At 65.9% G+C, this 15215-nt stretch overlaps 3 protein-coding genes across 3 annotated transcripts; 2 read left to right on the forward strand and 1 right to left on the reverse strand.

Moving 5' to 3' along the window:
* The first annotated feature begins 1866 nt into the window (after positions 1–1866).
* PPP1R27 (protein phosphatase 1 regulatory subunit 27) lies at positions 1867–3617 on the forward strand. The gene is made up of 3 exons (XM_086624191.1): positions 1867–2053; positions 3099–3249; positions 3494–3617. Exons 1-3 carry the CDS (start codon positions 1867–1869, stop codon positions 3615–3617), a joined length of 462 nt encoding a protein of 153 aa, XP_086480317.1.
* A 477-nt stretch (positions 3618–4094) lies between these two features.
* Positions 4095–4692, forward strand: MCRIP1 (MAPK regulated corepressor interacting protein 1). Its single transcript, XM_086624306.1, has 4 exons — positions 4095–4102; positions 4173–4291; positions 4370–4468; positions 4576–4692. The coding sequence occupies exons 1-4, from the start codon at positions 4095–4097 to the stop codon at positions 4638–4640; spliced, it is 291 nt and encodes a 96-aa protein (XP_086480432.1). The 3' UTR covers positions 4641–4692.
* A 6208-nt stretch (positions 4693–10900) lies between these two features.
* GCGR (glucagon receptor) lies at positions 10901–14038 on the reverse strand. The gene is made up of 13 exons (XM_086623877.1): positions 13988–14038; positions 13673–13769; positions 13354–13461; positions 13119–13240; positions 12922–13028; positions 12645–12798; positions 12416–12575; positions 12266–12326; positions 11938–12007; positions 11680–11768; positions 11432–11570; positions 11270–11311; positions 10901–11191 (listed from the first exon to the last, which is right to left on the reverse strand). The coding sequence occupies exons 1-13, from the start codon at positions 14036–14038 to the stop codon at positions 10901–10903; spliced, it is 1491 nt and encodes a 496-aa protein (XP_086480003.1).
* Positions 14039–15215: the final 1177 nt, after the last annotated feature.

A 15215-nucleotide genomic window follows, 5' to 3' on the forward strand; every position in this document is an offset into this window, starting at 1 on the left:
GCTGCCTGGTTCGGTCAGTAATCAGTTCCTTGACTCACCTGGGGTTACAGGGGGAAGGATCTTTGGAGATGCCTCCCTGTGGGGCTGTGACCCCATGTGCCGGGCAGCAGGCAGGGACTTGCTCTTGGCACAGGGCAGCTGCTGTCCCTGCACCCAGCAGAGCAGGCAGTGCCAGTGGCCAGTGTCGGGGCTGTTTGGTGCTGGCTGCCGTGGTTTGGGGTGGGGAGGAAGAGCACTGCTGGTGAAAGGTCCCAGGGGAAGGTGCTGGCCAGGACTTGGCACAAAAGGTCCATTTTGTGGAGCTGGTTACAGTGTAAACAAGGCTGAGCTCTACAGTGGCTCTCCTGTTCATGGTCTGCACTGAGCAAGGCTTCTGTCGTACACCGAGGCTGCGCTTGGCAGAGCAGGACTTCATCAGAGTCATCCTGTGTGTACGCAGCTAATTACTGTTCCAAGAAAGGCTAAAAGCGTTCCATCCGCATCGGATAGCTCAGCCTCCTGCCGCGCAGTGTCTGGCTGATGTCACCCTGAGCAGAGATGCTCAGCAAAAAGATCGATGAGTTTGCCAGGAGATAAACAAGTGCAGACTGTTCCCAGGTGTGGCTGAGCAAGCTGCTGGCGAGGGGTCAGGGCAAGGGGCTGCTGCGGAAGGGGCAGAACGAAATCCCTGTGACTCCTAACACGGGACAGAGGTTTTCCCTGGTACATTCGCCTGGACAATCCCCACCAGCATGAAATGGCGCACAGTATGCTCCTGTGTCTGGAACTGCTAAACTCTGTCGGCAAAAAGTGCGGAGGAGCAGCTGTTGCTGAGCCCTGCAGTACATCGATGGTGCGTTCTGGGCCTTTGGCAGCTGGAGGGTAACGCGTGTGGAATTGGCTGGTGGTGGTGCTGTTCTTCAGCTCTTCTGAGGCTGCTCTGTAGAAGCCTGCCCTTACGTAGCAGATGGTTCCCAGTTTGAAGTAGGACACTGAGCACCATGAACTGGTGTTGTAGGCTTCTGGTTTTGTGCCTGTACCCGGAGCACTGGCAGGTGCTCTGTCCTTGTGGGGGCACTGGTGACATCCACCACACCGGTGGTGGTGCCCATGCTTAGCTGTGTGCTGTCTGACAGCCATGCTGGGCAGCACAGCTCATCCTGCTCCTGAGTCATCTGATGCAACCACAGGAGAGTGACTTCACTCTGAACGTGTTTGGCAGCGCAGCGCTGCCATGTCTGCGTGGCACCGGCCGGTCAGTGTGTGAGCGGCTGCTTCCCCTCGCCCAGCGGCTGTGCTTGTGTCTTCCCTGGCACACACGTGTGCGTGTGAGGGGCTGCTGCTGGGAAGTTACGTTTTCAGGCCCTTGGGCTCCTCTGAAGGGCTATGCATGCAAAAGTAAGAGCAGATTTGACCCCTTGGATGGGCACACCGACAGGTGGGTGGTAAGATGAGACACCAACTTCTGCCCAAAAGTGGGAGGCTGCGGGCCTGGGCGGCTTGATTACAAAGTGTCATGGCAAATAGCATGAGCTGCATGTCCCCAAAATAGCCCAGGGGAGCCTATATAACGGGATGCCCCTGGAGAACCATCAGTCTGGGGCCAAGGGCCTGCGGGTGAACGGCGTGTGTCCAGCACCGCCTCCTGCGTGCCGTGTGGGAGCGCAGGGAGAGCCCGGCTTGCCGGCCGGTGAGGGGGACGCGCGCACAGACTGGGGTGCAGTGGTGTGGGTGCCATCACACCTCCACAGAGAGGAGGGACTTGACGGGCAGTGCTTTGAGGCCAGCAAGTGGTAGGGCAGAGCACTGAGCACCTCCGGCTGCTCCTGCAGCCCCTATGCCTCTGCTCCTCCTCTTCCTCTGCAGTGTGTGAAGGCTGCGATCAGCATGAAGGACTATTACTCGGTTTCGATGCCGCGGTACAGTCGGTACGCCCGGAGGCTGAGAGCCTCACGCACTGTGCGCTTCCCCAATGACGTCGTCTTTCAGGACCACATCAGGCAGGGGGACCTGGAGCAGGTGGGCCGGTTCATACGTGCCAGGAAGGTGACGCTGGACACCATCTACCCTTCTGGTGAGTGCTGCTGGGGCTGGCAGAGCTGGGACCCACACACTGGCACAGCTCAGCTGGGCTGCAAGGGTGGTGAGAGCGAGCCATGTGGCCAAAGCTGGGACATGGGCAGGTCGGCAGGTCGGGATTGAATTGTTTTCCTCCCTAGTGAGAAGAAATGCCCCCAATGTTGCCAAGCAGGGCCCAAGAGAGCCCCATGCCAGTGCCCCCAAACCTCCCATCACCAGCGTGGTCAGCACATGCTGCGGAGGGGAGGAAGCCAACCCCTGGGTCCCACCAAGGCACGGCCGTGTACTTGCAGCGTGGTGGTACCTAGAAAAGCAGCAGCAAACCCAGGCTGGTCTGTGGAGCCCTGGACAGGACAGTGGGCTCCTGCCCTCTGCGCTGGCTTGGGGGAGGACTGGGAAGGAGGAAGGCTCCAGGTTTTGTTCCCGGCTCTGACATTTCTCACAAACACTGCTCTCTCGCACACGTAGGTCTGTGGATTTGGGGCTATGTGGGCTATGTTTGTGGGGACGGCGTTGTGTCATGTTTGCACCCATCTTCACTAGCAACTGTTTATGGAATGCCGTGATCCATACTGGCTGGGGCAGAGCCCACATTTGTCCCTTTCTGTGCTTGGCTTCGGCTTCTGCTGTCACATGGCCACGCAGACAGGGTCTCGGATGACCCCTCTATACTGGTTGCTTCATTACTTGCTCCATACTTGCCCTGAAACCTGAACAGAGCAGGACCTGGAAACACTTCTCTCGTGGCCCCATGTGAGCCCTGGCCAGCACTGGGGCAGGCTGCTGGCCCGGAGCTCTGCAGGGGAGGGCAGCTCCTCCTCCCTTCGTCTGTCCTGAACGGCCCAGTGGGGAGGGGGGTGCTACCCCCACGGTAGTGTTTGTGCTGCGGAACAGAAACCTGTGACGGCTCCTCTCCATTCCTCAGTCTTTGCTTCTTTCCTCACACTCCTCGCCCTGACAAGGAGCTTGCTGACATCACTCTCCCCTGGGCTGCGGACAACTCGCACTGGGCCCAGGGCTACCGAGTCCTTCCCTTTCAGGCATGGCAGCCCTCCACGAAGCCGTGCTTACTGGAAACCTGGACTGTGTCAAGCTGCTGGTTAAATACGGAGCTGACATCCACCAGAAAGACGAGAACGGGTGGACACCCCTGCACATGGCCTGCAGCGACGGCCACGCCGCCGTAGCCAGGTGAGCAGCAGCGGGACGGGACCGCCCTGCGCTGCACAGCCCCGGAAACCCGAGCGGCCAGCGATGGGGCCGGACGGGCTCCGGGCGGCTCCTCGCGGGAGGGGGCCGGGTACAGCGGGCACGGGCCGGGTACAGCGGGCACTGCCCAGGCCCGAAGGCGCCGCCCCGGCACCATGGCAGCGCGTCGGGGGGAGCCCGGGGAGCGGCGGGGGCGGCCGTGCGGCTCAGCTCGCGTCTCCCGCAGGTACCTCATCTCCCTCGGGGCCAGCCTGGAGGCCACCACCGACGCCGGGGAGAAGCCCTCGGACCTCATCGATCCGGAGTACCAGGAGCTGGTGGAGCTCTTCCGGGCGGCCGCCGTGGGCTGAGGCGGGGCGCGCCTCGGGGGGCCGGGGCGGCGGGGCCGCGCCGCGCCGAGGGCCGGGCTGGGCCTGGGCCGGCGGCCGGGCGGGGGCCGCTCGGTACCGCGTCTCGGGAACCACTTTGTACTTTTGCAATAAAGCACCTCGGACACGCGCCGCCGCCGCTCGTGCGCCGCGGGGGGGGCGGGGCCAGTGAGAGGGGCGGGGCTGGCGGGAGGCGGGGCCGGCGGGGGGCGGGGCCAATGAGAGGGGCGGGGCTGGCGGGAGGCGGGGCCGCGCCGGGGATGCGGGGGCGGGGCCGCGCCTGCGCGCTGCGGCCCTTCCGTCGCGGCCCGAGGGCGAGCGGAGGCGGGAGCCGGGCCCAGGTGAGGGGCGCGCGTTGCCATGGCGACGGGCGGGGCCGGGCCCGCGGCCTAGCCCCGGCCTGGCCGCCCTCTGCTTTCTCCCCGCAGCCGCGCCGAGCCGAGCCGCCGAGCCGCCGCCATGGCCAGGTGAGCCCCTCCCCGGCCCCGGGCCCAGCCGCGGCCCTGCGCCCGGCTCAGCCCCGCGCTTCGCTTTCAGCTCCCCCGTGTCCCGCGTGGTGTACAACGGCAAGCGGAGCGGCGGGCCGCGCTCCCCCGGCGCCGGCAGCGAGATCTTCACGCCGGCCCACGAGGAGAACGTGCGCTTCATCTACGAGGGTGAGTGGGGGCGGCGGCCGCGGGCGGGGCTGCCCGGGCGGTGCCCGAGGCGGGCGGCCCCTCACCGTGCGCCCGCAGCCTGGCAGTGCGTGGAGCGCGACCTGCGCAGCCAGATGGGCTCCGAGCGCGGTCTGGTCGAGGAGTACGTGGAGAAGATGCCGAACCCCAGCCTGAAAGGTGAGGGGGCGCGGGGCACCCCCGGCCGGCCCCGCGCAGCCCGCGCCGGCTGGGAGGGGGCTGTGGCGCGGCCGCTGCCGCCAAAGTCTCTGCTGTCGCCCCTGCAGCGTTCAAACCTGTTGACCTGGGCGATCTGAAGAGGAGGAGCACACAGGATGCAAAGAAGTCCTAAGGCGGGTCCTCCCGTGGCTCGGCTGGTCTCCAAGGTCCTCAAGCAGATTTAATTTGAGATTTTGTGTTGATTCCCTCCTCTGGTCTGTGCTCCCAAAAGCCCGCGGGAGAGCCGGTCAGCTCTGGGGCTGGCTCTGGAGCCACCTGAAATCCCCGATGCTCAGGGGCTCACTGGGGATGCCCAGAGCCTGTTGCAAAGGATTCCAGTCCCCTACTCATAGCTTTCTCTGGCCTCAAGCTGTCCTTCCCCACTTCATGCTGGGCTCACAGATCTCCCGTTCTCCTTCTGTCTCTGCCCCTGGTGCGTTGAGTCCGGGGGCTCCGGCGCAGGGCAGAGCAGCTGTGTGCTGGCAGAGGCAGCGCTAGTTCTCTGCTCCCGTCTGGGCACTAAGGATCTGCAGCTGCTGCTGCAGGCCAGGGGGAGAAGGAAGGAGAGTTGGTTCTGTCCTGGCGCCCCGGGACAGGCAGGTGGCCCCAGCTCAACACCCTTTGTGCAGCCGACTGCTGGGCAGGTCACGCTCTGGCTGTTCCTCGCTCGCTGGTGGGAGGGTGTGTTTTGTGCCTGCCGCCTGGCACTCAGTGCTGCCAGCGCTCGTGAGCCTGTGGCCGGGCTGGTTTTCTTTGTGCTTAGATTGGGCCAGATCCCTGTGGTGCCGGAGGTGGAGCTGTTCCCCTCGCCATGCAGATGGCGAGAGACAGGGTGTCAGCACTGGCCCCAGCCCCAGGCGCCTGAGGGGTGCTCGGAGGTGAGTGCTGGGCCACCGTGAGCCCCCCCTGCCTCCGTGCTCTGGCAGCTCCACGGGAGGAAGCAGCAGTGGGGAGCGGCCGCTGGTGACTGTGTGGAAAGAAGCTCATTGGCATCCTCGCCCAAGCAGCGCCGTGCTGTTTTATACTAACACCATTTTCCAGATGTGCACCCTTGGAAGAGATCCGGCCTCTACAGCTGGCAGAAATGTTGCTGCGTGGGCAGTAGTTGGTGTAACTCATACCGGGGGGCTTTCTTGAGACCCTCACTCCTGGCCAGGCCCGGGTGTTTCCTGCATCGTCACCTGAGAGAGGGGGAGCAACTGTGCTGTCCTCACCCGTGCGAGCAGAGCAGCTGTGTGCCCTCCGCAGAGCGTGGGTGGTGGGCGCCACCCCTGCCTGCCCGTGCGCCAGGCCGGCGGGCAGGGGGCTGCCGGGGGCTCTGCCCAGTGCCAGCAGGCTTTGGGAGGGTGTGGGAGGGATTGTGACTGCCATTACCTTTCCTTTGTTGAGTCGTTGAGCTCTACAATTCCCTTTTTCTTTGTTTTTTTTCTGTTGTCTGTCACTTGAGGAGTGTTGTAAATAAAAGCTGGTGTCCTTTTGGGTCTGCCTCCGTGTGCCACTGCTGCCACAGGGCCGGCCATGGGGCTGAGCCGTCGGCAGTTGGCGCAGGGCTTGTGCCCGGCGCTGGAGCAGCGTGCGGGACGCTGCCCGGCCGCTCTGGATGGTGCTGGAGTCCTGTGCCCAGGGCGGCACTGCCAAGGCCCGGGAGAGGGATGTTCAAGCCGTGGCGTCTCGGCGAACTGTTCCTGCCCGATCCCTGCTTGGTTCCTCGGCTCCCGTGCCCACAAGCTGCGTCTGCCCGCGGCTCGGTCGGTGCTGGCTCGCGTGCGCCGGCAGCCTTGCTGGGGCAGGGCCCTTGTTCTTCCCTGGTTCAGGCTTCCGAAACGTTCCTGTTCTGCTACTGGAGCCCCGTGCTTTCATGTTAAACTTCAGCGCGGGCAGCAGAGGCCAAGGCTTCCCGTGCCTTTCCAGGCCTGACCCAGTCCTGAGGAGACGTAATGCGGAGAGCAAAAGCTGCCTCTTATTTTTATTTCTTTTTTTTTTTCCAGGAGGGATCTTGAAGCCCTTGCACTTGCTCTGGGTTCTTAATTTCAGTGCACGCATGTGCAGCCTGCCGCTGCGTGGTGGTAGCACAGTGCCCTTGGGCTCTGGCAGCCCTCCTGCGAGCCAGCATCCCAGGAGCTGTCGCTGGACCAAAGATTTAAATGCTGAGACTATTAATACACACGTATCCCCTTCCCTGCCTGCTTTCAGGGCATTTAACCTATACTTAGCGGTGCTGGAATTTCTCCTCAAGTGCACCTCTTTACACTTGGCCACGACCCTGTTTACCTCCCATCACCAAAGCATTCCTGGGGTGCGTGCATGCCGGGGCGTGCTGCCCGGCTCCGGCACAGCACGACAGCGCTGCCGGAGCCGCTGCTGTGCCCACTGCCTCGCCCGGCACTGCCGGCCCCGCTTCCCTGCGGGGGCGAGAGGTGCCAGTTACTGCTGCTGCTGCCCCTTTCCTTTGGCTTTTCCTGCAGAATGGGCCCGTGTCCAGGAGCGTGCTGGACGAGTGGGGCTGTGCCCGCTGCCCTCACCCGGGGCGGGCAGGCTGTGGCTGCCACGGAGCCTGGCACTGCAGCTGGGCACATGCTGCAGCCCCCGTCTGGGGCTGCCCTGGGGGCCGCAGTGGTGCCCCCGAGCCCGGGGGCACATACAGGGGTCCTGCAGCCCGCCCCGCCAGCCTGCACCTTGTTTTTCTCTTGGCTCGTGCGTGGAAAGCCGGAGGCGACGCGGTCGCTCGAGCCCTGATGAAATGTCGTGCAGAAACGATTCTATAAACGGGCGATTTTTATGAAGACTGATAACAAACCACGGGGGGGGGGGGGGGCAGCACAGAAGTGTGTGGGGGGGTGCCCCTGCAGGGGGGACCGCGGGCCAGAGACATCAGGCTGTTTAGCTGTAAAAATCCAACTCGGCGAGGGTTTGTTTTCCCTGGGGCTCGGACATGGGGCTCGTCATTGGATTAACGCCGGGAGGGAGAGGGGTGTGTGTCATTGAATTAAGCCCTGGGACCAGGGCACGGCCGCAGCCACAATCTACTTACAAGACCAATTTGTGGTGCTCAATTCCCCTGATGAAGTGGGAGTATTCCTGCGAGGCGCCGTGCCCCAGGGTGCCCGGCTGCAGCCGCGGGGGTGCCACAGCTGGCGCGGCTAGCAGGTGGTGGTTCATTGCTCTGGCCCCGCTCTGCACCCCGGCTTTAGCCCCATGGCCGGGGACTCGCGCCTCGGCCAAGTCGGCCTCTGCCCTCCGGGCACCTCTGAGGAGGAAATTGTTACGATGAGGGCAGTGAAACCGTGGCACAGGCTGCCCGGAGAAGGTGGTGGATGACCCATCCCTGGACACCTTCAAGGTCAGGATGGACAGGGCTCTGAGCAACCTGATCTACGCGAAGGTGTCCCTGCCGTGGCAGGGGCTTGGACAAGATGGTGTTTAAAGATCTCTTCCAACCCAAACGCTTCGACGATCCTACGGTTCTGTGCCCAGGCCATGCTGGTGGCAGCACCTTCGTTCCACTGTTCGCTGGGAACAGGCAGCTCCTGCTGGCAGCCGGGGAGGTGGGGGGGTGGGGAGTGTGTGTGTGTGTGTATTAGTGAGTGTGTGTATTAGTAAGTGTGTCTGAGCTGCCAAAACGTGCGGCCCCAGGTGCTGCCAGGGTGCTGCCAGGGGGTGGCACCTGCTGTGGGCAGTGCCACAGCAGGGAGGGGTCCCTCAGCCCCAGCAGCTTCCCCCCCGCCCCTCACATCTCCCTGCCCTGTCCAGTAGCTGGGTGCGGGGTGGGTGCCATGTCCCACAGGCACCCACTGTGAGCAGAGGTTCTGCCCTCAGCTGCAGGTGCAGCCAGAGCCCTGGCAGCCAGTGGGCATGGCAGCACGGGGCGGCGGGCTGTCCCCTTCCAGGGACTCTCCATGGTGACAGAAAGGACGCTGCTGGCAGTCCCGTGGGAGCGAGCTCCTTGGGCCAGGGCTGGCGCTGCGCCCAGGGCTGCGGGTCGCCCTGGTCGGGGCTGTGCCTGGTGCTGCCAGCTCTGACCCCGGCCAGGCCCTGCCGTGGGATCTGCCACCCCTGATGTGGACCCTGTGGTGCTGGAGCCAGCCGGCGGGCAGGCAGGATGGTGGGATGTAACGAGGGACTGTGCAGGGCACAGGGGCTGTGGGGACATTGGACAGTGCCAGGGGCTGCCCTGTGGCCCCGGGGAACACCGGGCATTACCACGGGGACACGCCATGGGGTCGGGGTCCCTGCAAGGTCCTCGTCATGGTGTGGCAGATGTGGAGCCCCAGCACTGCACATCACTCCTGCCCAGCAGGGCCTGGGGGGCCCCGTGCCCACAGCTCTGCGGGGCCAGCATGGCCCCGACAGGGCGTCAAGGTGCCGTGGCGGGAGGGGGGGCACAGGACATTGGGGTGTTGCCACAGCAACGCTGCAGCAACAGGCGCAGGGCCCGGCGCCGCTCGATGGCCATATTTACCTTCCCAGAAACCGCTTCGTGCTCCAGCAATTTGCCTCAATTAGGCTCGTTACCGCGTCAGGAGGCCACAGTGACGGCAGCGGCCGCGGGGGCCAGCAGCTCCGCGGGGGCTGGCCTGCCCGGCGCTGGCACCGTGATTCTGGGCAGGGTCCAGTCGTGCCCCCCTCCACATCCCCCCTCTGCACTGGGCGCCTGGCAGACCCTGACCCCTGCGCTCCCTCAGCCCCACGGCACCGCTCTCCCGTGGGTAACGTGTGCCCACAGCACCGCTCTGCAGCATTGCCGCCACGGGCTCGCAGCCCCTGGCACCACGGCCCGGACCCCTCCGCCCCGCGTTCCCGCTGCACCAGCCCCCGGACGCCGGGTCCCTGTGCGGCCGGGGCAGACAGCGAGCTGTCAAGTAAACAGGAAAATTACTGCGTGTGCGGCACGGCACCGCTGCCGGGAGCCAAGCGTTGCGCAGCCAGGGCTGGGGCTGTGGGCATGCCCTCCCACACAGCGACCAGCCCGGCTGATGCCTGTGCCCTTGCAGTGTTCTGGGACCCTGGCACCCCTGGGCAGCCGGCGTGGCTCCCGCTGTCCCTTGTGCCGGCTGGCAAGGCCATGGCTATGGCAGTGCGGGTGATGCTGGGGTGGGATTTGGGGGGGGGTTTGATCACCCACCCAGCACTGCTGTTTAGTGCATCTCCACGCACTCCCCCAGCTTGGCACAGCCCCGGTGCTGGGCTGTGTGTGGGGTCTGGCCAGGGGGGCTGGCCATAGCGGGTGACAGGCAGTGCCCCGTGCACAGAGCCCGTGGGCGGCAGGGGGTTCACGGCAGGGCCGGCTGTCCATCCCTCTGCACCCGTCGGGCAGGGTGCCCCAGCCAGGGAGGTGTGCCTGGCTAATCCCTGCACACCAGGCGATTGTGGTGCCCAAAGCCGCGGCATCCGGGCTTAGTGCTCATGTGCACGGCACAAGCCTCTTAGGGTGCCGGCCCGCCGCGCTCCCTCCCTGCCCCGGACAGCACATGGGGTCCCGCAGCCCCACACCTCACGGTGCTGCTCGTGGTGGTCAGCGCTGCCGGCAGCCACTGCCTGGCCCGTGGCCTGGGCCAGCTCCCAGGAGAGTGGGGGTGCCAGCGGGCAGAGCCAAATGATTTAATTAAGGGCTCCTGGCAGTGAGAGGACAGAGCCGATTAGCAGCCAGAGAGCGCGTGCTGGCTGGGAGCTGCAGCGCCGGCCGGCAGCGCTGCGGCGGCCGCTGCCTCACATCTGCCTCGCTCACCTGCGTGAGGCTGCAGCCAGGATATGGGGCAGGCAGGGGGGCTGTGGGGCAGACAGTGGGGCTGTGGGGCAGGCACGGGGGCTGTGGGGCAGGCAGTGGGGCTGTGGGGCAGGCAGGGGGGCTGTGGGGCAGGCAGCAGGGCTGTTTTCTGGTGCAGCCCATCCACACCAGGCGGCCCCGCTCCCCGTCCGTGGCCATGGCCACCCCCGTGGGTGCTCAGGGCCGCGGTGTGGGGCCGTGGTGGCCGCAGTCACCACGCTCCAGCCGCGCGTTCAGGACAGAGAGGCGCACGCGGAGCTGCCCAGCGCGGCCCGCACCTATTTACAGTTACGACAGATAAATTACAGACCGCGCACAGCGTCTCTACGGCGCACGAGCAGCACCATGAGATGAACCCCCCACCCCCGAGATCCCCCATGCCCCCCAGCTCCCCCTCCCAGCAGAAGTCCGGGTCCTGCTCGCCGTGCCCCGCTCGCGGCCGGCCCAGCCGTGTCCGCCGTCCCGTGCGTGTCGGGCTCGGCGCAGCGTCCCGTCCAGGACTGCGCGGTCGCGCACCGGCTGCGCGGCACCTGGAAGAGGCCGGGGCTGGAGAGGGAGGTGGCGGCCGCCCGCGCTGCCTCTGCCTGCGGCAGCAGGGCTGGCACAGCCCTCCCGCTCCAGCTGCAGGCTCATAAGTGGCTCTCGGCCGTGGTCTCGGGAAACTCGTAGCAGTGGTGCCGGTCCCCCAGGGCAAGGTGCTCGGTGGTGCCGCGGCCAGTCCTCTCGAGGTAGTGGGTGCCAGGACGTGCGGCAACCAGGCTGAGCCCATTGGCGCAGTCGCTCACCAGCTGATGCTTCTCGCAGACGCTGCCGGCACCGTTGCGGGCACTGGGCGCGTGGCTGTAGGTGTGCTTGTACTCCTCCGCCAGGTCCTTCCCCAGCTTCCACCGCTGCCACCTTTTCAGCAGCTCTGCCTGCACCTGTGGGCAGCTGCCATCAGCGCAGCCCCACACCCGCCTGAGACCCCCAGCAGCCCATTCCCACACTGTCCTGCTCACCTCCTTATTGACGAAGCAGTAGAGAATGGCCACCAGCATCCCCTGGGTGGAGGAAGGAGAGGCACAAGAGCATGTGGTCAGATCCGGACCCCAACCCTGGTCTGGTCCCTCCCAAGATGGGGGTGCCCACAGAGGGCTAGTCCTGTGCAGAGCTGGGCTCACCTGGAAGGAGCTCAGGAAAAGGTCGAAGAAGAGCTTGACGTAGCGCAGGGTGCCCTGGGCGTGCTCGTCCGTGACAAAGGCGAAGACCACCTCGTGGATGCCCAGCAGTGGGATCAGAGTCAGCGTGGACTTGGCCAGCCTGTGTGGCGAGAGGCCCATCAGCACCGGCATCACAGAGTGGGTGTGCGCGCGCACACACACACACACACGCACACGTGGGGCCACAGCTGTGCCCACCACCCACCCACCTGAACTTGTAGTCGGTGTAGCGCATCTGGTGTGCGCGGAGCTTGGAGATGAGGATCTGGATGATGCGGATGAAGATGAAGAAGTTGATCTGCAATGGAGGGAGCCGTGAGGGGCAGGGGTAGGGGCAGGCAGGGCAGCTCTGCCCCTGCCCAGGGCAGCTCTGCCCCTGCCCAGGGCAGCCCCTTGCACAGGAGTCTCAGGGCCCTCGCAGACAGAGCAAGGAGCTGCGGTGGGCAGAGCGGCAGCCCCAGACTCACCAGGATGGCCAGGAACACAGGGAAGCGAAGGATCCACCAGAAGCCCATGTTGTTGTTTGTGGTCCAGCACCTGCAGGGTGGGGGGCAGAGGGACTGCCGGGCAGCCCCTCGACTGGGCGGCTGCTGCAGCCTGGCGTGGCATTGGCAGCCCTGGCTGAGCAAGTGCTGCAGCCTGGTACCCTGCTCCCTGCACAGGGTGATGGTGTGGTGCCTCTCCAGGGCCGTCACCCCATCCCTGCCACCCCTCACCACGTCCCACGTGCACCCACCCGTGCCCTGTGCGCCCACAGGCACCGCTTGCCAATCTGCTGCAGGGGCCGGTACTCACTGGATGTTTTCGTAGAGGAACTTGACGATGACCCAGGGGATGAGGAACAGCATAGGTGCCCCTGGAGGGAGGTGGGCAGGGGGGCAGGTGAGGCACGGCAGGGGCAGGGGCTGGGGCCAGGCACTGGGGAGCTGACCTGCCCACACTCACCCCAGCCGATGCACAGGTAGAGGGTGAAGTAGCTCCTCTCGGAGAAGACGGCCACCACGAGGAGGTTGTGCAGGTAGATGCCCTCCACCAGCAGCCAGCAGTAGTTGGCCACGATGCCATACTGCATGAAGACCGTGGCCGCCCGGCAGCCCGCGGCCGCCTGTGCCCAGGGGTCAGGGCTTCTGCACTGCCTGCGCCCGCGCCAATGCCCTGCTGGCCCGCGGCTCACCTCGTCACTCAGCCAGATGTGCACGTTGTAGCCGTCGATCTTGTCGCCGTAGTGGGTCTTGAGGAGCGCGTCGATGACCAACACGGAGACGCCCTTCAGGATGAAGGAGGCGAAGAGGTTCATGTGGATGTAGTTCCTCATGCAGTGCAGCTTGCTGCGGGGTGGGGAGCCGCTGTCAGTGCCCACGCCCGGACCCCCGGCACGGCCCCTGCTGCCCGCTGTGTCCTCCCTGGCCCCCTGCTACCCCCCGGCTGGGTGGCCATGCCCATGCCCCTACCTGAAGCCCAGCAGCAGGGCCAGGGCGAGGAGCAGCGCACACAGTGACACGGAGTAGCCCACGGTGTACATCACCTTGAAGCTGCCATAGGTCTTGGCAAATTTTTCCTGGAGTGGGAGGTGGCAAGTGAAGGCAGGGCAGGGGCAGGGCAGGGGCAGGCAAGGACCCCCGCAATGGTCTCCCCCAGCTCTGCCCACCTGCGCCTCCAGGTCCTCGGCGTCGAGCTCGCACTGCGTGGCATCACGCAGGGACTGTCCCCGGGGGCCCGTCACCCACTGCCCATCCGGCCCACAGGTCTTGAAGACGTGTCTGTGCTTCACTGCGAGGGGAGGGGGGTGACGGGGTGTGCTGGGCGCTGGAGCCACGGCGGGCACCGTGCATCGGTGCGTGCGCACACACACGTGCACGCACACACACACACAGAGCCGTTACCTTTCTGGTACCAGGGCAGGAACCAGGGGCAGGGCATGCTGGCCGTGCTGTTGGGCAGCGTGTCGGGCCAGCAGGAGAACTTGTCAAAGGTTCGGTTACAGACCAGCTCTGTGGAGGGATGGGACGTGGTGGTGCCCATGGCCTCGCTCGTATGAGGCGCTGGGCACCACTGCGGCCCCTGTCCCCCGGGTCCCCGTCCCGCTGGGTCCCCATCCCCCTGGGTCCCCATCCCCCCGGGTCCCCATCCCCCCAGGTCCCCATTCCCCTGGGTCCCCATTCCCCTGGGTTCCCATCCCGCCGGGACCCCGTGCCAGCTCACCCGTGGGCGCGGGCAGGCGGCTCATGTTGCGCTGGCACTCCTCGCTGTACGCCTTCCAGCTCTCGAAGAGGAAATCCGTGATCTGGGCAGAGGGGCCCTGGGGGCCCCAGGGAGTGTCACCTGCACCCCGTCCATGGGGCCACCGTGCTGGGCTCGGGGCTGGTCACGGGCGAGCACGGGCTAACGCGCGGTGCAGTGCCGTGCTGTGTGTGGCGAGGGGCCGCGGCAGGCAGGGGCAGCTTGGCGGTGGCTCATGGGCAGGCAGCAGGCTGGGTGTGGGGCAGAGCACCATCGTGCCCGATGGCACCTCCTTACCTGGCAGCAGAGCAGCAGCAGCAGAAGGCTGAGGAGACGTGGCTGGCACATCCCTCCACCGGGCCACGAGCCGCATGGGGAGCAGCGCGGGGTGCCTGGCTTCCTACCGGCCCTCGGCAGCTCCTCTGCCCCGGCGCGTGGGCGACCCTGCACGAGATGCCAGGTCACGGGGATGTGGGCGGCGGGATACGTTCCCCAGGCAGAGCCGGTGGACACGCGGCAGGTGGGCATGGGAGGGGAGGCCACCCCGGCACAGAGTCGGCGCCGGCCACGGCACCATAGTCCTCTCCCCATTCTTGCCCAACCCTGCCCGGCTTTAACACGCAGCTGGTTGGTTGTGCATTTTCCCATTAGGCTGAAGAGCTGCTTCATACCTGCCGTGTCCTCTCCAGGATGGCATCAGAACCGCAGCCGCACCACCCCTCTGCCATCTGAGCCAAAACCAGACCATCCCCAGTGCCCATCTCTCGCATCTCCCCAGCCCCTGTGTGGCTGGAGTGCAGCCACGGGCGGGACGTCACCCCTGCGTGGGGCAGCCCCTCACGCCACAGAGCTGCCTCTGGATCCCTCGGACACAGCCCCGGGCTGGGGCCACCCCCCCCCCACTGGTGCTGGTGCCCGGCAGCACATTGGTGCTGAGCCCCGGGAGCCCAGGACACCAGCAGCAGCCGAGACCCCTCCTCATGCCTGAGCATTTTGGGCAGGGGCCGACGCTCGGCTGCCTCCGCACCACTGCTCGTGGGGGATCCGTGTCCAGCGGTGGAGGTGTCAGACCCCCCGACAGCCCCGCAGGGTACACCTTGAGGTGCCCCGGCCCTGGCTCCAGTCTCCCTGGTGGGCACCCACCCTGGGGCGGAGGTGGGCAGGGGTCAGCAGGGACGTCTGCCAGCCCCAGGGTGGTCAACCGTAAACCCGCAGGGATCCCCGACTCGCGGGGTTGCCGTGACTCCAGGACTGGCTCAGCCTGGCTGCCCCACCGCGGCTCCATCGCCCCCAGCCGCAGCGAGCGACGTGGAGCCTTGTCCGACATGGCGCGTGGGAGCTCCAGTGCAAAGCCCGGCTCACGAGGTGCCGTAATTCCCTCCATCCCCCTAAGCCGGTTACGGGGCTCCTGAGTGGGATTTTAGCTCTTCCCACAAGGGCCCATTCTGACGGCCGCCCCATGGCATGGCGCGGCCACGCAGGGTGAGGGCAGCCGAGCGGACACACAGCAGCCCCGGTGCCACCA

The sequence above is a fragment of the Tauraco erythrolophus genome, chromosome 20 (assembly GCF_009769465.1).
Source record: "Tauraco erythrolophus isolate bTauEry1 chromosome 20, bTauEry1.pri, whole genome shotgun sequence".
In the NCBI taxonomy this organism is placed as follows: domain Eukaryota; kingdom Metazoa; phylum Chordata; class Aves; order Musophagiformes; family Musophagidae; genus Tauraco; species Tauraco erythrolophus.